The 27259-nt window shown below is 65.8% G+C and overlaps 1 protein-coding gene across 5 annotated transcripts; it reads right to left on the bottom strand.

Moving 5' to 3' along the window:
• Positions 1-4889: 4889 nt before the first annotated feature.
• Positions 4890-26369, bottom strand: ALS2CL (ALS2 C-terminal like). 5 transcript variants are annotated; one of them, XM_045857367.1, is made up of 27 exons: positions 24107-24191; positions 23606-23676; positions 22484-22608; positions 21547-21739; positions 21076-21141; positions 20470-20635; positions 19872-20003; positions 19124-19243; positions 17732-17790; positions 17522-17588; positions 16890-17086; positions 15564-15629; positions 15077-15175; positions 14806-14967; positions 13989-14100; positions 12784-12861; positions 11616-11746; positions 10326-10499; positions 10114-10210; positions 9751-9908; positions 9289-9357; positions 8248-8421; positions 7203-7245; positions 6393-6454; positions 6130-6279; positions 5743-5839; positions 5150-5359 (listed from the first exon to the last, which is right to left on the bottom strand). In XM_045857367.1, exons 3-27 carry the CDS (start codon positions 22584-22586, stop codon positions 5285-5287), a joined length of 2850 nt encoding a protein of 949 aa, XP_045713323.1. In that variant the 5' UTR covers positions 22587-22608; positions 23606-23676; positions 24107-24191; the 3' UTR covers positions 5150-5284. The 5 variants fall into 5 exon arrangements, 4 of the variants coding, with proteins under 4 accessions (XP_045713322.1, XP_045713321.1, XP_045713324.1 ...); XR_006787814.1 differs by having other exon boundaries at positions 5335-5359; positions 6115-6279; XM_045857366.1 differs by lacking the exons at positions 5743-5839; positions 24107-24191 and adding an exon at positions 26300-26369 and having other exon boundaries at positions 4890-5359.
• Positions 26370-27259: the final 890 nt, after the last annotated feature.

Below are 27259 nucleotides of genomic sequence, written 5' to 3'. Positions count from 1 at the left end.
AAGGAGGAAGTCGGGGAGGCTGTGTCATCCTTAATAGCCCTGGCCAGCAAGCTGAGGCTGCTCCAAACGTCACCCAGAGCCCAGGGGGTGTCACTGATCACTTCTGCTAAAATCAGGGACAAGTTTCACACCATTTTTTTGTGGTTGCATGACTCCCATTACAGGGAAAATGCCCTCAGGGTCACATGGGTCTTCTGGGTAAACAAAGGCAGCCTCGTTTTGAGATCTTCGAAGTGTCTGAGGACCACAGGATCCACTGGCGGTCCCTATGACAACCACCCTCAGGTACAAGTCACCTACAGGCTTGATAGGATGCAGCCAGGTGTGTGAGGGGGAGGGCGGCGGTCTTGTGGGACTGAGCCCTTAATCTGTGGGACCCGACCCTATCTCCAGGTAGACAGCGCCAGAGCTGAGTTAAATTGTGGGACACCCAGCTGGTGTCTGAGAATTGCTTGGTGGTATCGTGGGGGACAGGGAGGGGATGTATCAGAATCGGTGACCAGAGCCTTAAGGAGAACCCACTCGTGTGTCTTTCCCAGCTTCCAGGGGCCTGACATTCCTGGGCTCCTGCCCCTCCCCCACCCTCAAGGTCAACAGCAGCCCTCCTCTCTGGCCAGTTCTCTGCAGTCCCCTCCCCCCCACCCTACTGTCTCCCTCTCCCACCCTCTCCCACTCTGACTGGGCCCGCCCAGGTAATCCAGGATACTGTGCCCACCACAGGGTCCCTAACTTCATCACACCTGCAAAGTCCCTTTGCCATGCAAGGTGACCCAGTCACGGGTCCTGCGGATTAGGCCATGGACACCTTAGGGGGACAATTATTCTGCCTTTGACCCCCAGCAACTTAAGACTGAAAAGGCAAAGCAAGACTTAAATAATCATAGGAAGCAGCTTCCTGTCCCTGGGGCTGAGGGGAGAAATTGGAAGAGGACAAAAATACTGAAACCCGACACTTGAAAGATGGGTCCCGCGGGGCAGGCCCAGAACCCTGAGAAAGGGGTGCATCTCGGCTGCCCACGAGGCTTGCGGGGGGAGGGGGCTCAGTGATGAGCAGGGTCTGCAAACGGGAGCTCGGGCAGGGCGCTCCTGAAGAGCCTTTGCGATACCAGCGTCGGGCGTCAGTGGCCAGCACTCACGCAGGCTGGAGCCGGTGGCAGGAGGGCGGCTGACACTCAGCCAAGGTGACGGCCGGTGTTTCGATTACAGCGATGGCCTGGCAGGCACCACTCGGCACACCCCAGCGGAGGGCCGCTTACCGGCCTGCAACTGGGCACTGGTGGACAGTGGGAGACCAGTTCCCCGGGTCTTGTCCCTCCCGGGGATCTCCATGGTGGATAAAGTGGGCCCTGCCCAGCAAGCCCATTGTTACATGGAAATGGCCCCAGAAAGGAGGAAACCAGCCATAGACGGACCATCCCACCTGCACGGAAGGGGGCCGGTCGCCCCCAGATGCAGCTATCCCAGAGGTGGGGGGCTGGGCCAGCACCCCCGGCTCCTCGTGAGCTGCAGTACGCTTTAGCCCACCAGGGTCCCGCTGCAGCTGGCCAGGCATGGGAAGGACTGGTTAAAGCCGTGTGTGAAGAAAAGACCCTGCCCCACGGACGGAGATGCGGACCGTGGCGCTTGTCCTGGGAAGCACCCCCAGAATGCACCTTGTTGCATTTCCCACGCTTGGAGCTGCTGGCCGATGCACTGTTGATGTCGTCCAGCACCTGCCAGTGGAACTGGATGATCGAGTCCCAACCCCTGCGGGCACAAACCCTGGGGCAGCAGCCTGCAGGGCCCCACACCCTCTGCTCATGATACCCACAGGGGCCCGTGGAAAAGGACACTCTGGCCGTGAGCATCAGTGGGACCAACAGGCTGGCTGGTTCTGCATCACCCAGGTAGGACCCCAGCCACCTGGAGGCGCCATCTCACGGGGCGTCAAGACGAAAATCAAAGCCAGGCGACGTCAGCACGTGGTGCCAAGGAAGCCGGGCTAATCCACCTGACTTCCCCACCATCGGTGACAAAGAGAACCCCAGGAGCCGGAGTCCAGTGCGCTGACCCTGCCGGTCCCGGCAAACGGACCCTACAAACCCCCTCCCAGGGTGGCACTGGGGGTTGACTACAGTGGGTGCCTTTTCTGGGTAGGACAGAGCTCCCACTTGCAGAGTGAACACCGGCCACGCCATCCAAGGACTCCTCACTGTCCAGCTACATGGTGAACTCCCTGGCCTCCCAGACAATGCCGCCACCCTGGTGGCCAAGAGCACCAGCAGTGGACAGCGATGTGGGCGTTCACGAGACATGTCAGGCCCCACAGCACCCACAGGCACAGGTGCCGTTAGAGATCAAAGGGCCCTGACCTGTGTGGCTCAGCGGGTTGGGTGTCGTTCCCGCCAACTGAAGGGTCGCTGGTTGGATTCCCGGTGGGGGCCCCTGGTTGAGGGTGTGCGAGAGGCAACTGATGGTTGTCTCTCTCCCTTTCTCCCTCCCTTTCCCTCTCTCTGAAAATAAAATCTTTTAAAAAGATAAAAGATAAAATGAACTCTTAAAAAAACTGGGGGGAAAAAAGTGGACCCAAATTGTGGTCATTTTGTGGTCAAATTGTGGCCCAGAAGTGCACCACCTGTTTAAACATGCTTCTTCATCACGTGACTGCAGCCACGTAAGGAGCCCTTCAGGAAACAGGCCCGGGGGACCCGTGGGGCAGTTACAGACGCCGGCGACCGTGATTGTGAGCGTGAGGTGCGAGATGCTCTAAAACGACACGTCATGATCACCTGGGCACAAGCCTAGGCGGTGGGTGTGTGCAGCAGGGCTGGGTCCTGCTGCCCGCGGCCGAGAGAGCGGAGCCGTCCGGCTGGCGGGGGAGGAGCGCCTCGGACTCTGGGGGGTCAGAGACGGCACCGTCAGCGTCTTCTGGCTTCCACGCGGGACGCCCGGCCCAGCCTGTCGTCTCAGAATGCCGTGATGCCTTGTCCCCGACAGTCGCCACTGCCCTCGCTCTGACTCCTGGTCCCCGGTCCTCTCAGACTCTCAGCGGAGGACCTGACTTGGGAGGCAGGATGGCGACCCGGGAGGAATTTCCTAGATCGGACTGCTCTCCTCCGGCCTCCCGGTATTGCTGCCCATGCCGGGGTCTCTCCCTGCCACCACAGCTACTGCTCTCCGCTGACTGCTGGGCCGCCGCCCCTCCGTGCCCCTCCCCTGCTCTCGGCCAGCTGTCCTTGGATTAATCCTAATCCCTAACTCAAGCCCTAACACTGACCTTGACCCTGACCTAACCTTAAGACATCCCTGTCCAAGGGGCAGTCCAGCCCCTCGATGACCCCACGGTGGGCAGCCATCCCTGCTGGAGAGGCGACCATGGAGGCCGTGCGGCCCTCACTTAGGTCCCTGCTCAGAGAACGTTCACCGTGGGCAAGGGCTGCGCTGCCCAGCACGGGCTCCCAGCACCCTTGGGGGCGATCTGGATAGACAGAGGCTTGGTCAGGACCAGGCCCCCCAAGACGCCGCCAGCTCCCGCTTACAGGAGCTACAGACCCATTTCTCCAGCCTCCTTCCTCTCTGCCCAGCAGGCGCCAGGGGTCTGCTGGCGCCTCTGGGGGCGAGGAAGCCAGCCCTTCTCACCTGGAGGGAGCTGGGACCTCGTTTGCTGTGTTCCAGACTGTCACCCATGCATGGCCCGGGGATGGCACCCAGCGGTTTGGACAGAGGCACCCTGGCCAGTCTGCTGAGGCTTGGTGACCGAGGGACGGAGGCAATCCCTGCAGGGGACCTCATGGGGCCGCCCTGTGCCCCTGCCCCTGTGAGGACACAGTCCCCACCAACCACAACTGGGTCGAAGGCTGTCACCTGGTCACCACGGGGCGTTTCCTCCAGCAGGAGCTCAGTGCCCTGCAGCACACCGGGGCCCGCAGATGTCACACCAGACCCGCATCGTGCGGTCAGCTGCGGGCAGGGCCCCGCACCCAGGCGAGGTCAACCTGGGCCCTGGAGCAGACAGGGAGGGCGGCTGCCTTGTTTCTCTCTCCTGGGGCTGGGACATCAACTTCCTGTGTATTTGCAGCCCAAGGCCGGCCCAGCCTCCGTCTCCCTGTGGGTCCCTGCCTGTCCCAGCTGTGCGCGAGGGGCTTCTGCTTGCACAGATGCGCCCTGGCCGGTCTTAAACACAGACCCGCCCGGGGGTCCAGGGCCCTTCACAGTCCGACCTTCCCCGAGTCGACCTGCTTCCACCCTCGTCTCCCACTGCTGAGGACACGGGCCCAGGGAGAGGCCGGGGAGCAGGCTCCCACCTGCCACGTATCAGTAACATGATGGGGATGCCACAAGGGTTTCTGGCAAAACCAGGGCCCACGACCCTTTGTTCTGGCTGCCACACAGGGGGACACCGGTTGGAGAAAGCTTCACCCCTCCCTTCCCGACGGTGGCAGCGCAGGGGGGCAGCCGGGTCTCTGGCCCACTGCCCCCCATCATCTCTGAGGGTCCGTGGGTGCCCGCCAGGTACCCCCAGCCCTGAGGCTCCCGGTGGGGACCCGGCCTTCAGCTCAGGTGTTTCTCGGAGCCTCCCTCAGCCCTCCCTCGCAGGCTGAGGTGTGTTCTTTGTTCACGAGAGGCGCACCTGGAGCCGGAGGTGGTGACCGCCTTGCTTCAGGATGAGGCGGAGCGGCGGGCTGGGCCGGCAGCTGCGTACACGCACCTCTCCCCACTCCTCGCCCCGGAGCAGGAGCGGGGTGGAAGGAGACAGGTCCCCAGGAGCTGCTCCCGGGGAGAAGGCTGGTAGGCCGAGGGGTCACTAGCAGCCTGGCGCCTCTGAGCAGGAATGCAGAAATGGAAACAGACATCAACAGCGACAGGAGAATCTCAGTGACAGCCCAGAAGGACTTCCAGGACTCCAGCAAGACGGTGAACGATCCTTTACAAACTGTCGAGCCCATTTTACAGACTGCCCCACTGAGGCTCAGAGACGTGGGAGCCAGGCTCCGGCAAGGGGAAGCCAGCGGCTCCTCGCCCCCAGCTCCAGAGCTGTTGCAGGTCAAGGTCATCTGAGACTGGTCCGGTGGCAGGGGAAGGAAAACCACCAGCTCTGGGGCCATCCCTGCCACCCCTCACCCTCACCCCGGTCGGGTCTGCCGCAGCATCTCCCTGCGAGAAACTCGTCTCCTCTGAGACCCGCCTGCGGGAGCCCGTCCCGCCTCGGCTGTTGGGCCGGGAGGGCCAGGTGGGGCCACACGTGCTGCACGGGACGTCCACGGCGGCCGCTCTCAGCTCCACGGTTCGTCCCGGAGAAGCCGAGCTACCAGGGCTCCCTGGAGTCCCAGCGGCTGGGCAGCCGATGCATGTCATCCCGCTGCAGGTGCTCGTAACAGGACTGGAGGGAGAGAGGCGGGCTGATGCCACGGCCCCGCCCGCTCCCGCCACCTGCACGGGCTTCTGGGGAGCGCCCCCAGCCCGGCCCAGACCCCCGTAACTGAGCTCCCACCACAGTCTGCAAGGCAACAAACAGGGCCTCCCCTCTCCCGCCGAGCTCAGGAGCAGGCTGGAGCACCCTCGGGGCCCCGCGGTCCCATCCCCAGGGCCGGCGGGCACTGCGGCGGTCCTCCAGCCCCTTCGACGAGGGCAGGGCCGGGGCGCAGTGGGGACCCCTCCCGTGGAGGCACACACATTGTGAACGTGAGTGAGCTCATCCCCACGACGGTGGCTGGTGGGGGGGGAGGTGTCTGTGCCAGTGGCCGGGACACTTCCGTCCCTCACCTCCAGGGCCGTGAGCAGGAAGTCGTACAGGCCCCCCGTGTGGACAGGGTCCATCATGTCACGGATCAGGTGGATCTCGGCTCCCAGGTGCTGGATGCTGGGGAGCAAGCGCCCCCGTGAGAGGAGAGTGGGGCCCTCGGGGCCAGGTACCGGGCGGCGGGGGAAGCAGCCCCAGCCTGGGGGGCTGGGCCTCTGCGGCTAGGTCCCCGCTCTGCTCCTGACACACCGCAGACCCTGGGGGGGCCTGGGAGCCCTCCACCCCGGGCCTTAGTGACCCCACCTGCACCGCAGAAAGCAGTGCCTGTGGGCAGGGGCCAGGCGGGCGCGGCTCCAGGTCCCAGCCCGGCGTCAGCTCACCGGGCACCAGCTCACCGGGCACCAGCTCACCGGGCACGCGACACCACGTAGATGAGCAGCGGCAGCAGGTCGTCCATGGGCAGCTTGTGCTCCCGGCCCAGCACCCGGGACACGGTGGCCTCGATCTCCCCGTACGTCCTCTCCAGCACCTCCAGCTTCTCCCGGGGGTCCACCGTGGTGCTGCAGCGGGGCGGCTGGCTCACATCAGTGCCCTCGGGCTGGGTCCCAGTGGTGGGGGAGGGGGCCCCAGCGCTCCTGCCCCCCGCCCCACCCCGCCCGGGCCGCGGACTCACATGACCTTCTGCAGACACTCGGTGGCTGACAGGAAGCACTTGTCCTTGACCAGGGAGTGCCTCTGTGCGGCAGGGGGGCAGGCGGGAGGGTGAGGCCACGGCCCCCCCAGCTCTGTCACGTTCTCCTCCTTCACCGCCCACCCCGTCCCCGTCAGCGGCCTCAGCTCAGCCCTGCCCGGCGGGGGAGTGGCCCAGGGCGTCCCAGCTGCACTGCAAGTCTCAGTTTACGCAGCTGTCAAGTGGGGCAAATGGTCGGCGGGAGGCTGGGGGCTTCATCAAAATGAACACAGAGGAGTCGTAACGGCCAAGGGCCCCTGGGTGCCCCCAGGTCTGACTGCCAACGTCAACGGCTCCCGAGCCAGAGAACGGGGCGAGACACCAGTCCCCAGTTGTCCTCGAGTTTCTGCCTCAGGAGGCCTGGGGTGGGTCCGAGAATCTGCTTCCCCGTCAGCCTCCTGGGGCCGCTGAGGCTGCTGGTGCGGCAGTGCCCCGGGGAGGGCCGCCCGCCCCCCCCAGCGGCCGTCCTGTGAGGGGCTCTTTCACAGATAAGGAAACTGAGGCATAGAGGCCAACCACCAGGCCCACTGTGGCAGGGCCAGTAAAGGGGTGGGGCCCGGGTTCGAGCCCGGTCACCTCGGGCCACCAGCTACACCCTTGGAAGCCTGGCGTCCCCTCTCTCACGCACCGCCACCCCTCCCTGGTCCTCTGCGGCCCCTGACCCACAACATGGAAGCTTGGGCGAACCTGGAGGTCCAGCTCAGGGCCCAGGCCTCCCCCTCCCTGGGGCAAGGGAAGAGCCCACCCTCTCACCTGATTGGTTGTCAGCGTGAGGTCCTTGAGGGGCCACAGGTGCCTGAAATTTAAAAAACAAGACAGGAAGCCTTGCCAAGAGGAAGGGACAGGGTCTGAGGTCAGAGGGCAAACCCCTTGTGCCACCATGCTCCCCAGAAGGGCTGAGCACAGGAAATGGGTCCATAATGGCACCCCAGGGTACGTGCGTGGAGCCCAAGGCAAAAGGGGCCGAGAGGGATTGCTGGAGGGGGTAGACCTCCATCCGACCCAAAGACATGGAGGCAACTTGTCAGCCAGAGGAGAGACACCTGGGAAGCCACCGGCCACCAGATCTCTAGGCTGGCGACTGGGCAGATGCAGAGAACAGTCATCACGATGGGAGGGGAAACGGGGTGCTGGGGGGCAGGTGGGAGGCACCATCGCTGACTGACAATGACCAGCTGTGGGAGCAGAGCATCCAGGTCACCCGCAGTATTAACAGAGCAGAGAGCCGCTGAGGAGCAACACTACTGCGGCAACTGCACGCAGACTGGAGGCCTGCCCTGCCCCGGGAACAGGCCTCGGTTTCCCCCCGGGGATCTCCCCTCCTCCACTCCCAGTCCAACAGCCAGGAACGGGTGACCTTGGCCCAGCCCCAGCGGCAGATACCGAGGCAGGCCTGGCCAGTCTGGGCAGCAGCCAGCAGTCAGGGCGCACTTAAACCCAAGCCAGGGAGGGACTTCGGGGCTGTGCTGGAGCTGCTGGGAAGGAGACACCAGCTCCCTGTGGAGACAGGGGGGCACTGAGCTGGGAGAATATAGACCTTGAGTGGCTGGTACCATGCTTGCCATCATGAGGGGGAGCTACAGACAGACCAACAGAGAGAAAGTTGCTTCCCTTTATCATGCCATTGAGCACCTAGATCCAGCCACACCTGAATGCAGCCACCAGCATAACCCTAGAACTTCATGAGTGCACGGCCAATTAATGCCCTCCTCTTTTGTTTGCTAAAGGACAACTTGAGTTGAGCTTTTATCCTCTGCTACAGAGCCCCGGTAAACACGGCAGTCGGGGGAAGGCTTACTTTTGCACGTCCAAGAACTCCAGAAGCTTGGTGTCAGGAAACAGGCTCAGGTTGGTGAGGCCCTGGCTGTAGAGACTGTCCTCTCTCTCGTGAAGAAGCAGGTAGAGAGTGAAGAGCTCCGAGTAGAAGCTGGGCAGTATGAGCGGCAGCACCAGTCCGTACACCCGCAGGTCCCTGCAAGACGGCAGCCAGGACAGGTTGGGGTCCGCAGGGAGGCGGGCTGGGGGTGGGGATCACTCCAAGGAGCCCCCATTGCTCCCTGCCCCACAGCGGTGTCCCCGCCTCCGGCCTCCTCTGCTCCCAAGAAAACCCTCCCAAGCCTGTTCTCGGTCCCGGCACAGCTGATGGCTCCTTGTGGCCACCTCCTTGTCTCACTTGACCTGGAGACCCCACCTGGCAGGTGGGGCAGGATTTTGATCCCAATGTGACTGAAAGCAAAACCAGGGCCCCGGATGGATGGACTCGGGACTGGCAGCGAAGCCCTCTCGGGGCAGTCCAACCGTGCATCTCAGTTTTCCGTGCTGCCTGGGGCTCAGGGGTGGGGGGAGTTCTCCCTAATGTCTGAGCCCCTCCTCAGGCTCCCTGCAGTGCGGTGACAGCAAGGTCTCTCTGGCCTTCGGTCTCCAGGCCCTGGCCACCCTGACAGCACCTCTAGGCCCGGAACCTGAAGGCAGCTATGCAGGTCTGATCCCGGGGGACCCGGGGCGAGAGTCAGTGACCAGTGTACGTCCTGCTGGGTGACCTCCGAGTCAGCCCCTGCCAGGCTCGCCCCTGGGCATGCAGACAAGGCTGCGCTAGCACGTTCCGAACAAAGAGACACATGATGCACCACTCCCCTCCCGCCCGCACCCCGGGAGCAGAGGTCGAGGATCATCCTGACCCTCGGATGCTCCAAAGACAAAGCTGGGCCAACAGCCTTAACTCCTAGCACTTCCCCAGAGGCGCCCCCCGCCCCCACCCCCTGAGGGGGGCCCAGGGAGCCAAGGTGCCCCGGGTGGAGGGGGAGGACCCCGCCGACCCCATGGGGCCCGGGGCAGCCACCTCGTCTCTGTGTCTTCCTCTTCCTCCAGGGCCTGGCCCTTCCGCTGCAAAGCAACCCGCAGCAGACCCCTGTAAGCCAAGCAGAAGGGGACAGTGTGGCCACCACCTCCCACAGAACTAGAGCCCCAGCTGCCTGTCACCAAGGGCAGGTGGCCCCACCCCCAGAACCGTGGGGACTGGAGATGCAGCCTGCGTCCAGGGTCAGGCTCAGCCTGTGCTGGGGTTCAAGCTCCCTTGGGGCCAGGGGTCCACCCAGGGCCAGGCTGCGTCTTGCCATCATCTCCCCACGCTCTGCTCCCTGGCTGCACGCTGACCAACCCACCCCCCACCAACACCCCCACCCTCTTCTTGGGAGGAGCACCATGCCTGCCCCGGGCTCCTGGGACGCAGATGCTGGGAAAGGGCGGAGCCCGCTCCCCGGGTCACAGGGCAGCGGCTGTTCCCGCGTGCCTCCCAGCTCACCGGTAGGCGGCCCAGAGCTCCCGGGCGTGCTGCTTCACCTCCTCCTGGGCCAGCCCCTGCAGGTGCTTGTTGGCCCCGATGCCCGCGTACGTGGCCTGGAAGGTCTGCATCAGCGTCCGGAGCAGCATCCCCAGGGGGTGCAGCGAGCTGCTCAGAGCCTGGCCGGCGCACAGGCAAGGAAGGGGCGATGCTCAGGGCAGGGGCTGGAGCCTGGCGGGCCCAGACGAGGCCCCCAGGACTGCTCCCACGGCACACACGGGAACCCCACCGCCCCCTGAGGAGAAGGGGCCCACGGCCTGTCCCCTGGGTCAGCGACAGGGGCAGTGAGGAGGACCCCCACAGGCGCCGCCCCAGGGCCCTCACCTTCGTGAGGTACGGCTGCAGGGCTGCAGGCTCCCGGTGCCGCAGCACCTCCTCCAGGATGTCCTCCATCCTGCCCGCACTGTCATCTGGTGGGGTCCTAAGGCAGCACGCACACACGTCTGTCAGCCACACCTGAGCCCAGGTCCGCCAGCTCCAGGAAGCCTTCTGGGTGTCCTCGTGGACACATGGGCACACACACCCCCACGCCTCACCTCTCGCAGCACAGGTACTCCTGCGACCTGCGCAGCTCCCTCGAGCTCTGCACGTGGAAGCCCAGCAGAGCCTCCTGCAGGTCCCCGGGGCAGCCGGCGCGCACGAAGTCTCGGAAGGGGCCGTAGACGCCCTGCCAGCGGCTCTCCACAGGGAAGGCGCCCAGGCCCAGCTGCCTGTGATGGAGGCGGTGGGGGAGAGGGGGTAGAAATGGGACCGTCCGGGGCAGGACCCTGCCCAGGCCCGCCCCGGGAGAGGTGGGGGTAGCCAGCATGGCCCAGAGTCAGGGCCCGGGGAGGGTGGATGGACTGGGGGTGTAGGTGGGGCTACCTCCCACACTCCAGGAAGAGAAAGGAGAGGCCGGGAAGGGACAGAGAGAATTCACCCTTTGGTGGAGAGTAAAGAGAGGGCGCACAGAGCCCTGGAAAGGTGACAGAAAGATCTGGAGAGTGGGAGGCGCAGCCCAGACAGTGCGGTTTGGGCCTAAGAGAGGCCAGTGCCCACAAGTCTGGAATTCCCCATCTGCGAAACCCTGCTCTCCCTCCCACCCCACCTGGGGCCTCACTGAGCTTGACCCCAGCAGGTCTGGGGGTCTGACTGTGTGTGTGTGTCCAATAGAGCACTGCCCTCCCCCGTCACACTCACAGATTTCCCCACCCCACACCCCACCGGGCTGGGCACCGCCCCTGAGGTATGCCACGGCACTCAGTCCCTCCTGCCGAGACCAGCAGTGTGCAGGGACCACGGGTCAGGCAGTCACCTGCACCCTTCCCCACGTCTGACGTGCTGGCCGGTTCTGCGCCCCGTTAGAAGCCCCACCCACAGAGATGCTCTCATCACTGCAAAACCAAGTCTTCCTCTTCCACTTAGCAAGTTTCCTTCTTCACCTGGCCTGCCAGGGAACTCAGAGCCAGACTAATGCTCAATCACACTCCTTATAAGGCCTATCTGCACCTCCTTTTTTTCTAAGCTCCACTCACATTTTTATTTTCTATTTTATTTTTGTTTGTTTTGGTTTTTTTAAGCTGTCTTGTACCCTTCCTAGGAAAAATGCAGGGTCTAAGCAAAGCCTACTAGGAATATTTCCCTCCAGTTTGTGGCATGCGGCATTATTGTCCCGTGGCCCTTGATTCCAAGAGTCTCCTGGGTGCCCGGCTCTCGGAACTCTCCCAAGAGCCAAGCGGACGCACAGGAAAGCCTCCCTGATGAGACCCGAGTCCTCGGGGTGGAAACGGACACGAAGACGCCCCAGGCGAGCTCCAGAAACCCTGGCCAGACCCCAGGGCTCTCACCTCTTGCAGGTGCTGCTTGGGTCGGGCGGGGGGGCAGCCGTGTCCAGCAGGCCCTGGGTGTGCAGTCCGCTCCCGGCCCCGCTGCCGAAGGAGCCCTCCAGGGTGAAGCCGTTGGGGAAGGTGACCTTGCCCTGGAGGCCGGGAGGAGGGCACAGGGATGTCTGTCTGTCCAGGTGCCCTTCCGTCCAATCGTGGCAGGTCTCATGCCTTTCCATCCCGGGTGACACGGGCTAGGGACAGGTGGGTGGCCTTCCCTCCTCCCATTTAATCTTCCCAACCCCGAGAGGGCTCCCCAAGCTCCCCCCACTGCAGGAGCTCCGCCCCCTGCACAAGCTCCCCCAGAAAGAGCTGTGCCCATCTCCCAGGGGATCATCCCTGAGGGAGGAGCCAGGGACAAAAATGGAGATTAAGCCCTGGCTGGCGTAGCTCAGTGGATTGAGCGCAGGCTGCGAACCAGGCATCGCAGGTTCAATTCCCAGTCAGAGCACATGCCTGGGTTGCAGGCCACGGCCTCCAGCAACCAACCACACATTGATGTCTCTCTCTCTCTCTTTCTCTCCCCCTTCCCTCTAAAAATAAATAAATCTTTTTTTTTCTTTTAAAGGAGATTAAGGGACTGGAAGCCCAGAGTGGGAGAACCACCACTGCACGGCTGGGGCGGGCACATCCAGAGGTAGGCAGGGCCCTGGCGAGGGCACAGGGCACTACCGGCCCCGGGGAAGGGATATTATTTGCTGCACGGGGCTGCCCCATTCCCAGCACTCCCGGTCTCCACCCAACCAATGCCAGTCATAACGGAACCAAAACAGCCCCCACATTTCCAAAGGCCCCACAGGGACTTGACCACCTGCTGCTGGGTCAGCCCAGGCAGAAAAGACACCTGCCCAAGGCACTGACGATGCGGGTGGAGCCCCAACGAGGGAACCTGTGGGGGGACACGGTCAGGGGGCCAACAGCACCCGCTGTGCCCAAAGTGAGCCCATCCCCTCTTCTCAACTCCCCCCAGGATCAAATCACACCTCTGCAGAGGGAGGGCCCTTGGGATGCGTGGAGATAGGGGAGGCCCTCCCTGCCTCCTCACCCGCTGCCCGCACCCTCGGCCCTGGGCCCCAGGGGCAGGCTACGGACGCCGGCCCCGGCCTTGGCAGGGGGCGGGGCTGGCCCTCACCTTCCCCAGGAGGACCAGGTCCCTGGTGAAGGTGCCCTCGTACAAGGAGTCGTCTTCAGAGAGGAGGACCCCTGGGCCCTAGGGAAGGAAGGCGGGCAGAGAAGTGGGTTCTGAAGGGCCAGGAGATGTGGGGGGAGGTGGGAGGGGGCGGGGGGAGAGGGGAGGGGGGCACTGACTCACAGGGAACAGGGTTCTGGGCCCCGTTGCACCTCCCAGGACTGTGCCAGGTGGCAGGCCAGTCCTTGGCCTGCTGCGCACCGAGCATGCGCCCCCAAGGACCTCATCCCTGGTCACCCTGAACGGCGCCCTGGAGCCCTGGCTCCTCCTCCCCAGGGGCCTCTCTCAGAAGCCCTCCCTTGGCCCCTGTGGCTCTGGAGGCACTGTGCTTCTCCTGAACCACCCGCACGGCCCCGTCACACCCCGGGAGGGGACAGCGGGGTGGATCCCACGCCCTTGCTGCGCTGGCTGGCAGGAAGCTCAGAGCCAAACAGGACATGATCTCTGTCCCACTTATTTCTGAATCTATTTTACGTGCCCGTCCTTGTCTTTCCTTCCCCCTTCAGTCCCTCCCAGAGCCCAGTGCAGGGCAGACAGACAGACAGACAGACAGGCCACCGCAGCAGGGACAGCCATCGGGCCAGGGCGCCACGAGGTTCTAAGGCCCCAGCAGGGTGCCGGCGGGGCAGGGGCTGAGGGCCCGGTGCCCGGGCTTGGGGGACCTGGGGCGGAGTCTCAGCTCGGCTGCCCATGAGAAGGTGACAGAGGACAGGCCGTCTGACCTCCCTGAGTCTCACACGTGTCATTCGTACATGAGGGACAATGACATGACCCGCAGGGCTACGGGGGCGACCCCACCAGGTCGAGCTGGGAGGCTGAGACCAGAGCTGGGCCTCCGGTGGGGGGTCCCCACGCACGGGCTGTGCCGGCTGCGGGGTCCCCACCACCGCACGCCTTGTCCCTGCCTGCAACCTCACTGAGTCCTTCCCACTGGTTGTCGGCCGGAGCTGCCGATGGCGCCGGGACTCGGCCGAGGCCAGGGTAGGCGGGCAGCAGAAGGTCCTGGCTCCGTCCAGCACCCAGGAACCCAGCCTCCCACCTCATCCACCCCTGGCCGGCCTCTGGAGTCCCTGGAGGGGCGGGCTCCGGAGTCCAGCCGGCGTGCAGGGACAGGGCAGCTCGGGACATGTGCGGGTCGCCCCACTCACCACCATCTTGTCTGCCTGGAAGTTCCCCTGGTAGCAGACTCCCGCCTGGGTGACCATGACCCCCGGGCCGTGGCGCTGGTCGGCCTGCCACATGCCAATGTAGCGCTCGCCCCTGGGCAGGAGGGAGAGCGGCCGGAGCTGAGTCAGAATTGTCCCCTTGCCCCTTCCGTGTGCTCTGCTGTCGTGTGTGTGCGTGTACGTGTGTGTGATGGGGGGCGAGCAGATAAGGACCAATGACATCACCTGACCCTACTTGACTCAGACAAGGGGCAGGTGAAGTCGGGACCCCCAAGAGAATGGAGGAGGGAGGGCGCGTGCCTGGGGGAGGACATCCTGGCAGGCTTCCTGGGGGAGGTGGCAGGAAGGACGGAGGGAGTGGGAGCGCCATTCACACCGTGCGGAGCCCCGGAGGCAGGAGTGTCCGACAGAGAGGCGGGGTTGTCAGTGGTCTAGAAGGCCGGAGGGGCGCACGGGCGTTCTGGCAGGAGCGGGGTCCAAGGAGCTGGCGAGGCCAACATCGCCAGACCAGGGCCCTGAGCTCCTCTCGTAGCCCAGAGTGCCCAGGAGGGCTGGCCCTCAGACGGGACCGGCTCAGGGGCCAGAAACGCCTCTCGGGCGGCATGAGGAGGAGTGGGGGGGGGGGCTGCCTGAGCCCGGACACAGCCAAGGGCAGCAAACAGGCTGGGCGGGGGGGGCGGGGACAAACGGAACGGGCTCCTGCCCACAGGGAGCCTGTGCTTCGGGGCTGTTGGGTCTGGAGGGTCTCCTCTGCCCCCTGCACCGACCCCGGGGGAGGGGGGTGCCGCGGGCTGCTCACCTGTCCCTGTCCTCCTGGACACCGTAGCCGCTCCTCTGGCCCCTCTCCCAGTGGCCCGTGTACTTGCAGGGCCCAGGGAGCTGCGGGGCACTCTCGAGGACCCCGAAGCCGTGCCGCAGGCCATCCCGGAAGTGGCCCTTGTACACCTGGTCGGTGCCGTGCCTGGGGAGAGTCGCCAGCGGCTGGCCCTGCCTCCCGGAGCTCGGCCCGGGGGACACGCCTGCACCCGGAGCCTCCCCCACCCCCCACCGCCAGGCCCAGGGTCACTTACTCACAGATGCCGTAGCCACACATGCTGCCTTCCCGCCAGTGGCACTTGTAACAGTCAAACTTGTCCTCAGAGGCCTGGGGCACCAGGCAGATGCCAAAGCTGTCCACGTGGGTGGGCGGGGAGGGGAGTCAGCAGCGGCCCCGGCGCTGGCCCGGGGGTGTCCCTGCCCCTGGGGGCTTTCTCAGACGGCGGGGAGAGACCCCCAGGTGCTCAACCCAGCTCTTCTCTCCGAGCGCCCCTCTCAGCACAGCCCCCTCCATCTCGCCCCCAAGCACCCTGGGAGCGCCTTCTGGCCCCGGACCACTCCCTCCATGGCCCGTCCTCTGCAGGGCCTCGGTTTCCCTTTTGTCCAAAGACAGGAGCTAGACCAGATGGCCTCTGAGTTCTGCTTGGGTTTGGGGATTGGGATGGGGCCAGGCTGGGGACGTTGGCAGGGATGAAACCACTCTCCTGCCCACACCCCCCGCCCCCATGGGCCCAGCCTTACCCATGCTCCAGGCCCTGGCAAAAACTGCCCACGTGATTCCGCCCATCCGGCCACTTCAGCGTCCCCCTGGAATACAGGTGAGGTCACGGGCATCAGGCCCACCAGACCCATCTTTACACGCAGGGGACCCCCGCCAGCATCTGCCACTGAGTCTCTCAGAGGCCAGGGCTCCCCTCAGGCTGGTCTCTGCCCACCAGCCCTCTTCCTGGCTCTAGGACCCCGAGGGGCTCTCAGCCCTCTGCCCTGACACGCGGGCCTGGCCGCCTTGAGGGGCCTGGTCCTCACACCCCATAGGGAGAGCTCTGGAAACATCTGGGTTCCTTTTTTTTAAGATTTTATTTATTTATTTTTAGAGAGAGAGGAGGGGAGGGAGAAAGAGAGGGGAGAAACATTAATGCATTTTTGCTTCTCACACACCCCCAACTGGGGACCTGGCCCGCAACCCAGGCATATGTCCTGACTGGGAATTGAACCAGTGACCTTCGGTTCACAGGCCGGCACTCAATCCACTGAGCCACACCAGCCAGGGCCAGGTTCCCTTTTTCGCTTGATGGACAGGAAGCTCAGCGCTAAACTTCAAGCCCAAGCCAGATGCTAATCACTGGGGCTCCTACCGCCCCCCTCTCTCCTTCTGACACGCCATTGTCTTATCTTCTTGTTCCTAAGCATCCTCACGCCCTTTCCGAAAGCAAGGAATCGGGACGTCAGAACCACTGGCGTGCTTGTGAGCGTAACCCTGGCGAGTCCCTTTTGCTTCCTGGGCCTCACGGTCTCGCCAGCTGGAGCGCAGGGTGGGGTCACGTGCTCTCCAGAAGCCCGCCTGCCTGTGGGGTCAGGGGGACCTGGAATTGCAGCCAGGCTCACCCCATACTCCGCCCCAAAGGCCTCGGGCATGTCACGCCAGTCTCAGGCCTGTCTCCGCACCGACAAAGCGGGGGACACGGTCTCCCCAGAGCATCCTCGCAAGGACCAGTGGAGGCAGGATGTCTGCAAACCCCTCCTCTGCTGCCGCGCGGTGCTGGGCAGACGTGAGGACGGCTCTGCCCCCTCCTGGGAACAGCCCGCGGGCCCTGCCCTGCGGGCCGGCCACCTGGCCCCGCCCCACGCCCCTGTGTCACGACATCGGGACTTTATCCGGCACACCCCTGCCGCAGGGCAGGCCTTGTCCCCGAGAACTGAAGAGAAACTCTGGGGGACACACGGAAGTGACCGAGTGACCACAGGAATGAGCGCCTTTGGCTCACACCCCGAGGCCCCGAGGCCCCGAGGCCCCCCGTGGGTCCTGCCTGGCCCCCGCCCCCCCCGGGGGGAGCCCCGGTCACTCACTTGCCATGGGGCCTGCCGCGGCACCACTCGCCCTCGTAGGTGGCCTGGCAGAGCCGACCCTCCGCCAGGAAGGTGTACGCCACGGAGCGGCAGGTGGGGGTCTCGGAGGGCTCCGGGCCTGCCCCCAGCACCGGGAAGTCTTTCTTCCCGCGGAGGGCCTGGCACACGGCCTGGGTGACCTTCCACCGCCAGACCGCCTGCCGGGGACAGGGCAAACACGGGACAGGTCACCGCTACGCCCCTCCAGGACGCCTTCTGGGGTGAGTCCAGATGACCCCCTCCACACCCCACCTCCAGCCCCACCCTGCCACTCGGAGGAAGCGCCACCCACTCCACACTGCTCCCCGGGGCCCTCCACCCACCCACACCTGAGCCCCTGGTCGCCGGTCGGGGGAGGGTGGCTGGCACCCCAGGCAGGGGCCACCACAGGCCCCAGGGCCGGCTCCGCAGAGAGAACCGCCTGCCTCCCTGTCGCTCTCACTCATGGCCTCAGGTTCCCTGACTCGCCCCAACCACGGTCCTGGAGGCCTGGCAGCCCCGTGGCGCCCCCGGAGTGGTACCCTGGAGCCCTCCCCTCCCTGCTCGCCCCCACCTTGGCCCCACACCCCAATTCCCAGTTCGCCCACACTCACCTGGTCCTGGGAGTTCTTGGAGGAGAAGAAGAACTCTTCCTCGGGCGTGAGGAGGTGGAGCGCGCACCTAGACAGACGGAAGTGACGAGTAGGCCCCCGCTCTGTCCAGGAGGGTGCTGAGGAGGGCCCGGGTCGAAGCCTTGGGGTGCGGGCGGTTTCGTGGGATCGAGGGAGGAGAGGCCCGGGGTGTCTCTGGAGGAGGTGGCTCACCCGTCCTGCTCGGGATCCACCCACACCAGCTTCAGGTCGAAGGTGTGGACGCTGTGGCCCTAGAGGACAACAGGGCACACGTGTCGCCCAGAGCCCAGACCGTCTAGACGCTCGCCGACTCTCCGGGCCGGGCAAGGTGTCCCCAGACTGCGCGGTCCGGCCTCCCCCCATCCTGCTCCATCACGGCCACCAGAGGGCTCTTCTGGAAACACAGCCAGGGTGTCAGCCCCTGCTGGAAACCCCTCTAGGGGCCCTGCTGCCCCAGGGCACAAAGGCCTCCCTGCAGAGCCCCCCACTGGAGGCCACAGAGCCTGCCCAGCTGACATGCCCCGCCCACCCGCCCTCCCCACGCTGCCACCTCACGGCCAGTCCACGCTGGCACCTGCTTGCACGTGCCCCACCCTCTCCTCCACCTGATGTTCCTTCTGCCTGGAATGCCACCCCTGCTCTGACAGCCAGCCTGCACGTCCCTTCCCCCCAAGACCTCCCACCCGGGCCGCCCAGGCCAGCCGACCCCTGCCCTGCCTCCACACGGGGGGAGAAGGGGCCAGGCCCGGGGCCGGGGGAGATAGGTGCGCCAGACACAGGCCAGGGACAAGAGGGGTCCGGCGGAGATGAGGGGACGTGCAAAGGTCCGGAGGCGGGGAAGGGCTCCGCGCACGTGAGTGACGGAACCTCTTCGGTGTACCTGGGGCTCCGAGTGTGCGGTCAGGAGCGGAGGGGAATCAGAGCAAACCCCCCAACCAGGCTCCGCCGGGGCGCGCAGGTTTGGGCGGGCCCAGTGGCATCTCCCCCTGTCTGCAGGAGAGTTCCAGACTGACCTTCCGGGGGGGCACAGAAGACAGTGCTGTGGCCGTCACACGGGCAATATGAGGTCAAGGGGACAGGGCACAGGCAGGTCACTGGCCACGTCGCAACCCCAAGTCCGGGCTTGGCTCTCCCCGGCGTCAGCACGCCGAGGGCCCGGGCCCTGCTGCTGCATGAGAGCCCTCTCTGGAAGCCTGCCCACACCCTGGGGGGGGGGGGTCCTCCAGCCCTCCTCAGCCTCCACGGACCACCCAGGACCCGCCGCCTGCGGCCCCTCTCCTGTCTGAGGAAGAGAACCAAGCTGTCTGGCACCTGGCCACAGTGACCCCATTTTCCAGATGAGAACCGGAGGGGACGACATTCGCAGGGGCCCCAGCAGCCCTTCCACACCACCCGGGCTCCGTCAGGGACACCCCCTCCCGCCCGCCCGCTGCCCCAACCAGCCCGGCCCTCTGCCCTCCCGCCGCGGCACCTCCCCCACGAGCCCAGGTGCTCACTCCCACCTGCGCGTCCCTTTCCCACCTTTCTCAGCCAGACCCCGGGCCCCCACCGCGGCCCCCAGACCTCCGGTCCGCCCCACCCAACCTGCAGAAGGACGAGGACGTCATCGAAGAGCAGCACGCGCTCTGCCCGCAGCGGGGCAACCGTCACGGGGATGTCCTGGCTGTCTTGCAAGAGCCGGCGAGCAGGGGTGCAGAGAGCATCCTGGTGAGGGGGTCGGGGGGGGGTGCGCGGGGCTCAGGCAGCTGTCCTGGGTGCAGCCCGCCGCCCCCCTGCCCGCCTCTGCCCCCGATGCGTGCCCCCAGGGCAGCGACGGACACCAATGGACGGGGCTGGGGCCCCAGGGTCTGGGGGGTCTCGGGGTGGCTGGGGTGGCCCCAGCCACCCCGACGGGGCACCATCACTGCGTCCTCCCCCACCCACCTCGAGCCTCGGCCCCACCCAAGGGCTCGACCCCTGTTAGCCGTCGCCTGCGGTTCCGCAATGCCCACCTCCCTCCGGCAATTCTTGTCCACGCCCGCCCCCCAACCTGTTCTCCCGATCCTCCACCCCGGGCCTGGAGCCTGTCATACCCCCTCAGGGCACAGGGATCTGTCTCCCCACCCCCTGCTGCAGGGACAGCAGGTGCCATGGCGGGCAGGGGCGCGGGGATGCAGCCACGTGGTGACATCCCAGGAGACAGGGCCAGTTCTGCTGACCGCTCCTGCCCAGGGCCAGCTCAGGAGGTGCTCAGCAAGTGGGCAAAGACGGCCAGACAGAGGGACCGTGTGGCCACCTGGTTCGGCGGCCACCCCGCTTCCAGACAAGGACCCTGCGGCCCGGCGGCACTCACCCGAGGCCGGCTGCTCAGGGTGCGCCAGAGGGCCTGCGTGGCCGTGGCCTGGTCCAGCGCCTGCCTCAGGAAGGACTGCAGGCCCCCGAAGAGCGAGGCTGTGCGCACCACCAGCTCCCGGGCGGGGTGGTGCTGTGGGGGGGCAGAGCAGCCAGGGCAGGGGGCTTATCAGGGCCTCCCCCCTACTCCATGAGGGCTGCCCCAGCTGTGTCTAAGCCCAAGTTCACCTGTTCTCCCCACCAGCTCCCCCCTTCAGGAAGCGGCCAGCATGCAGGTGCTTGCTGGGGAGTCGGGACCGTTCCACGGCCCCCCAGCTGGGCCTGTGCCCTGGACCCTCACACCCAGTATACGGTTCCCCATCAGCTCCCTGGGTCTCTGCCAGCCCCCCAGGGCCGGGCCAAGAGCCTTAGAACTCTCCGGGGCAAATACGTGTCCCTTAAAACCCCCCAGAACAGAGCCAGGTCCCCAAAGCCTGGCTAGATCCTTCTCAAACCAGGGTTCCTGAGGGCGGCAGGCATCCTGAGCCGGGGCCCTGTGTGCCCCCACCCCTGGCTTCCCCGCAGGCGACACGCCTGGCCAGCAGCGCCCGGCCACTCACATCTCCGACGGTGTCGCCCAGGCTCAGCAGGAGGAGCACGTACTGCTGCACGTGATGGGTGAGGGGCTGGCGCAGGGCCTGGACCAGCGCGGGGCCCACTGCGCGCTCGGAGCCCAGGCCCCACAGGAGCTGCCGCAGCGCCTTCCGCTGGGCCCGCCAGTACTCACTGAGCGGAGGAAGGGCCACACGCCGCCGTCACTCCCCCTCCTGCGTCCCTCCCCCTCCTGCGTCCCCGCGCCCACCGCCACCCTGCCCTGCCAGAGCCCAGACCTCACCCCCCCCTCGGGCCTGCGCACAGCCTGAGCGGCCCTCTTGGAGACTTGGTGGCAAGGCCTCAGGGTTTCCGTGGGTCAGTGACTACCACCGCCCGCCCCAAGCGGGAGTGCCGCCTCCCCCGCCCCAGGGTCACCCCGGGCTGGTGGATTCCGGGAGTGTGCTCTCAGCAGGTTTGCCGCCCTTTCCGGTGTGGATCAGGGAGGGATCCAGAGACGGGAAAGCTCAGGGTGAGTCACCCACGGGGCTGTGGCACTCAGGGCTCTGAGGCGGGCCTCCCCAGCCCCGCCCTACCAGACACCCCACCCACCCGGAGGCCCACCCCTCGCTCACCTCCTCCACTTCGCTGCCTTCTGAAAGGCCTGCACCACCACGCAGCTGGTGTAGGACTCGATGTACCTGCAGGCAACACAGGGGGCGCCCTGCAGGCCCAGCGCCCCACTCCGGACTCCGCCCTTGCCCTTCTAGGGTGCCCAGACCCCACTCATCGAGTGGCGCCAGCCCTGGCTTGTGGTACAGGTGCCCTCGGTCCTGCCTGACCCAGTGAGGCAGCTCTCACTCATGGACTCTTCCTTCCCTGCGGGACCCCGAGGCTCAGGCCTGGGGCGTCCCACCCGACACCAGGCTGACGCCCAAGCCCACGGAGGCCAAGCCCAGATGGGTCCCCTGCAAGGTGAGGCTGACCCCAGGTGAGCCCCACCCCAGGTGAGCCTCACCCCCAGCTCAGCCCAAAGCCCTGCCCAGCCCTGGCCCACGTGAGCCCGGTGCCGGGTGGCACTCTGACCGCCCTCCTTGCCGTCTTACTCCACGTGGACCCGCAGGACGTGGTCGGCGCAACACAGCAGCTGCACGGACTCCAGGCCGACGGTGTCCGGGTGGCGCAGCCGCTCCCGCAGCGAGTGCAGGCTCTTCTGCGTCGCCTCCCAGAGCTGCTGGGAGCTGCTCTGCAGCTGGAGCAGGAGTCGTCGGCACTCTTTGCCCTGGGGGTCCGAGGGCTCTGGGGCAGGGCCACAACCACACTGTGAGGGGCGCAGGGCTGCCCCACCTTCCAGGGAGCGCACACGGGCCCCAGGCGGTCACCTCAGGGCCAGCAGCACCCCACAGCCCGGAGCTGCAGGCAGGGTCCCGCATCCCTGGGGTCCTTGGGACGAGACTGGGAGCCCGTGTGCCCCCTGAGCGGGCAGGCCGGGGCGGTGAGCAGCCCCCTGAGGCATAAATACACACACTGTCCGCCTCCTACGGAACTGGGACAGCCCCAGTGACCTCGGGGCACCCAGCTCATTAGTGGCCCAAGTCGGCTTCCTGGGACCCAGAATGTGGAGTCCACGGGGCCCTGCAGTCCCTGCCACTCACAGGTGCGGGGCTCAGTGCCCTCCCCCCAACCCCAGAGGAAGGCACCTGCCCCGGGACTCTTCACAAGTGAGACCCAAGCTGGAGGTGACACGTGCCTTCCTGCCCTGCCCCGGGGGTCAGCAAGATAAGCACTTGGCCAGAGAACCCAGGCCTGTGCCTGGGAAGAGGTAGAATTTCATCTCCGGGCACAGCTAGGTCTGGACTAGGATGGGGTTCACGGCCTGGCCCCTCAGGGACCCCGGAGAAAGGAGCAGCCAGCCACTGGGGCCAGGACTGCAGTGGCGTCAGAAGCTGCAGCTCCGAGGGCCCAACAAGGTAAAAATCAGGCCCCTGGGACCATTCCCGAGCCCCCCTCCCCCGTTCTCGCCATCGGAGGCCCGAGACTCACCGGCCTCGAGCAGGGGCTGGAGGACCTGCCCGTTGATTCGGTCGAGGGTGGCCAAGAAGACCTCCTCCAGCTGCAGCAGGGCCTCCTCCTCGGGGCTGCACATGGCCGGGGGCCGGCCTCAGGGCCTGGGAACGCGCCCGGGTTGCAGCGAGACGGCACCGGGCTGCAGGCCCAGGGCCCGGCCTCTCGGGCACGTGCCAGAGTGAGGCCCGTGACCGCCCCCCGTCAGAACAGAGCAGTGAAGCCGGGTCACCTCAGAGAGGAGTCCCCACACTGGCCACTGCCCCCTGCCCACCCTCCGCCTGGGCCCGGCCGCAGGCAGCCCCAAGGAGTGGGGGGCAGGACTCAGAACCGCCCGCGAAGCACCCCTGGCCTGCTCGCTCCCGGGCTCAACCACCCGCCCTGGCTCCAGGGCTCAGAGCGACATCCGGAGGGGCTCTGAGCGAGCCCTCTCTCCGCTGAGTCTCTGGAAACCAGGACACGCTGTCCGCAGAGCCCAGCCTCTCTCCAGGCCGTGGTGCAGGCCCCCCTGTCCCCCAATAGGGCAGGGTAAGCAAGGCGATGTCTGGGGGGCTGGGGAGTTCCACTGGAGCCGTGGGGGGTAGGCAAGAAATAAAAAGGCAGAGAGGAGGACAAGGCATGTGGGGCGGGGGGACCATGAGAGCAGAGGCTCATGGGCATGAGGGCCCCAGCTCTGCAGGTGGCCCACCAAAAGCATCCTAAGTGGCCGACAGAGGAGCCATGGAGGACCTCAGAGCAAGGGACTAGTGTCAGTCAGACGTGAGGACAGCTGCACAGGAGACAGTGCTAAGCAGCGAGGGGGTGAGGTCAGGGTGTGTGGGGGCCCGACCCTCCATGCCCTCCAACCTGCCCGACCCTGCTGGCTGGGTTCTACTCAAGACGTGGGCACAGGCAGGTGGGCTCGAGCCTTTGCACTTCCTGCCCTGGAATGAGGGATCTTCCAAGCGGGCAGGGGGGTGACCTGACTGGTGACCCACCTGAATGCAGCCTCCCGACTGCAGGGAGGGACAGTGCGGGGCCTGGGCTCAAACTGGGCCCCACAGCCAGGCCACAGCCTGCCAGTGGACACAGCCCTCTCTCCCCAGACAATGGTGCCCTCACCTGGCCAAGGTCATCTGCCCAGCTCTGCCCTTCCCTGGCGCTGACGCTCTGAAGCTCTGGACTTAGATGACCTGGGTGGAGCAAGAGACACAATGCAGGCAGCCAGTGATGAGCAGGAGGAACGGAGTCCTGTCCCTCCGCATCCAGCCCCAAGGAGCCTACAACTCCCAGGACACTGATCTTAGGGCAGAGTGCGGCAGGCGCCTGGGAACTGTGGCGAAGGGGCGGGGCGGGGGGGGGGGCAGGCATTCCCACCCGCCGCTTTCCTGCTCCTGCTGCTTCGGGAGGGCGAGGCCTGGTGGGGAGGGGCAGGAAGAGGAAGTGGCTGGACGCCCAGCTGCAGGCTTCTCTCTCCGCAGGTCCCTGAAGCAGCCCCAAGAACCCCCACCCAGTCCCCAGAGGAGGGAGGCAGGTTGCTCCAGGTCAGCTCAGGCAGGCCAGCAGAGCCCAGCCAAGGGTCAGGGGTGCGGCAAATAGGGCCCAGGCCCAAGTGATCCTCACCCGTATCTCCAGAAACTGCTGGAATGGAAAGATCCTTTGGGTGGTGACCTGCCCGCCCTCAGCTGGCAGGTAGCTGGGGTCTGGGCTGAGAGATAAGGGCAGTGGCTAAAGGTGGCGGAAGGAGGGCGCAACCCGGATGGGGATGCGGACCGGGGACCAGATCAGGGTGAGCCGGGGACCTGCAGTAAACACCTCGCTGCTGGGAGCCTCGAACACCAGCACCCCCACGCTCACCTGGGGCCTGGCAGCAATCCCCCCACCCGCCCACCAATGCCACACTCAGGACACAGAGCCCTCTGCCCCCCTCGCTGTAGCTGGCAGCTGCCCCCCTACCCTGCAGCTGTGGCCCGTACCTCAGCTGCTCCCACAGGGCCGCCGGGCCCCTCCCCAGCAGTCCAGCCCAGCCATGCCCTCTCATCCGGGGCCCTGCTCCTCTCTGGCCCTCAGGCACCTCCTCTACAAAACGGGGGTCTGACTAGGTCAGAGCTCCTCGAATACTCAGATCTCCCTAAAAAGGATACACAGGGGAGGGGAGTGGCTCTGGGTTTGGGGACCTGGTCCTCAGCCTCCCTCACCTCTCAGAGCTGCCCGGGGCCCTTCAGGATGAGTCTCCCAGACCCGGTTTGCACACGCTACTCTGGGGCCCGTCCAGGTCTGTGTCCCGAAGGGGTCTCTAACCCTAGGGAACTGAGTCACACAGACCAGAGGAAAGGCCAGAGGTTAGGCATGGGTGGGGGCAGGCTGCCGTTGAGGCCGAGGGCCTGGGCCGGTGGCTCCCGGGTTAGCGAGCTTTGGGCTTCATCCCAGAGGTGAGGAGGGTGTGAGGCAGGGGTGAGGCCCCGCAGGAGTACTACGTATGAGCCTGTGAGTGTCTGCAGGGGAGGAGGAGGGGAGGTGCTGACCTTTAACAGGAGAGGGACCCAGCAGGAGTTGCCCCCTCTCTCACCCAGCCCCACTCCGATGGCCGGCTCACCCTCTCCCTCCATCCAGGTCTAAAGTTCCTTAGTGGCAGGCTGCCCGTGATGTACGTATGGGGAAACTGAGGCCCAGAAAGGAACAGGAGAGCCCAGAAACACCAGCTGTAGGCCTCTGGCTCCCAGTCCCACCAAGCTCACCTGAGCTAGGTAGTTCTGAGAAGCTGAGCAACTCACCTGAGGGCCCACAGCAAGGTCCTGGCGGAGCCCTGACTCCTACCTCCCCAGGCGGCCCTAGCACTCCCCAGGGGTGGAGTAAGCACAGAGCTGGCCAGTCCAGGCATGCCCAGGTGTGTCAGGCACCCGTCCCAGGTCAGTCTAACCAGCAGCGAGGTCTGCCCTCTCCCCTGCATTCCTGGCTTCTGGCCATAATGGGTCCCTCTCAGGCAAGGTCACTGGGGCCTCCCCTGCCCACTCGGAAGCCTGGCTCCTCTGACCCCTCAGCCACACCCTGTCAAGGCACCCATTCTGGTATTTCCTGGTCTGGACAGGCAAGGAAGTTCTGCTTGCTGTGGAGAATTTCTCCTGGGCTGCCCTGGGGTCCCCTTGATGAACCAGCAAGCCCAGCGGTAGACAGCTAGGCAGGGGCTGACCAAGGGGGTGGGGGCCTGGACACCCCCCCTACCATCCTCCCTCTCCCGCAGAACCCCTGCTCTGCCCCTTCGTGCTTCCCAGCTTCTAGTCCTAGAGGCTGTTCCACTCCCAGTCGGGTCACATACTTCACCACTTCCCCTCCTCTCCCGCCCAGGCACACGCAGACACTGGAGTTTCCCAAACATGGGCTCCTGTTCAGCTCCCGGGCACGAGCCCACGCGGTTCTCACCGCAGGCGACACCAGCCAGCGTCCCCTCCTCCGGGCAGTCTCTCGGGCTGGGAGAGGCAGAGCCCCTGCACCGCGGCCCAGGCCAAGCCCCAGGGCGACGCGCCCCCGTGCGGGGCCGGGCCCCGGGAGTGGGGGGCGGGCGGGAAGGGAAAGGGCTGCCCCTGCGCTGCACCTAAACCCGGCCAAGCCGGGTGACCACAGGGCAGGGAGGACGAAGCTTGAACTCCGCGGGGTCGGAGGGGACCTGCGGACAAACTCGTGTCGCCGGGACCGACGAGTCGTAGAGGGACTGCGACACCTCGGCCCGAGGGGGCGCAGAGGCGAAAGTCCCACTAGAGAGAGGAGAGCGCGGAGCAGAGGAGCCCGCCTACAGGCGCGCGCCTCCGCCGCTCTTACCTGCGTGGCGCCGTGACCGGTGCGGGGTGAGCCGGGCCGCGGTACGCTCGCCGCCGCCCGCACGCCGCGCCCGCCACGCCCCTCCGCGCCACGCCCTCGCCACGCCCCCTCCGCCATTCGCCACGCCCCCAGGAGTTCCTCTCACCCCCGGGAACAGCTCTGCATGCCGCGCCCACCTAGGAGGAGGTGGGAAGTGGCTTCCGTCTGCTGTGCGTCCTAGGTCTCTCTTGAGGTCTCCCTCCGGTGTCCTTCTGGGTCCGAAGGTTCCTGGGACCCAACGAGAGGGACAGAGAAAGGGAGGGGGTGAACTTGACCCTTCCGCCCCCCCCATACATGGCCACTGAAGCCACTCAAGCCCAAGCTCGCCTCACTTCCCGGGGCCAGGGCTCCGAGTAGAGCCGGAAGGGGCCTCGGTTTTCTCCTCCTAGCAGGGCCTTCCCGGTCCCCCCTCAGCCCCCTCCCCATCCTGATGCTCTGCTGGCCTAGGGTGCAGCCCATGGCCTTGACTCTCGCTGAGTCACAGAGGCCAGCACAAGCGGAGCACTGGGTGGGTTTTGTGAAACCTGTGGCCGTGAGTGGGGTAAACTGAGGCTGCCCCGCCACCCCTTGGACCAGGCGGCCATGGCCAGCCGCCACTCTTGTCTGTGACCTTGGGGAGTCCTCCTCCCCCTACTCCTGGGTCTCAACCTAGCCTGGTAGAGCATGAAGCCAGTGGTTGTCCACACCAGGGCCTGCGACCTTGAAAACGGTGGCGTAAGCCTAGTCCCGTGGACCTCCAGGAGGGGGAGGGACCAGGGTTGATGCCTGTAACAAAGGAGCCTGCTGTCTGACCCAGTCCCCCTCTGGCTGCTAGGCCAGCTTCCCATCACTTCCTGTAGCTTGCAGTTTCCAGGAGGTGACCAGACACACTGGGCCACCTCTGCCTCTTTCACTGCTGAGAACACCGAGGCGAAAAGGGCT

The sequence above is a fragment of the Phyllostomus hastatus genome, unplaced genomic scaffold (assembly GCF_019186645.2).
Source record: "Phyllostomus hastatus isolate PE091 unplaced genomic scaffold, TTU_PhHast_1.1 phas_scaffold_129, whole genome shotgun sequence".
Taxonomy (NCBI): Eukaryota; Metazoa; Chordata; class Mammalia; order Chiroptera; family Phyllostomidae; genus Phyllostomus; species Phyllostomus hastatus.
This window is presented reverse-complemented; position numbering and strand designations above follow the sequence as displayed.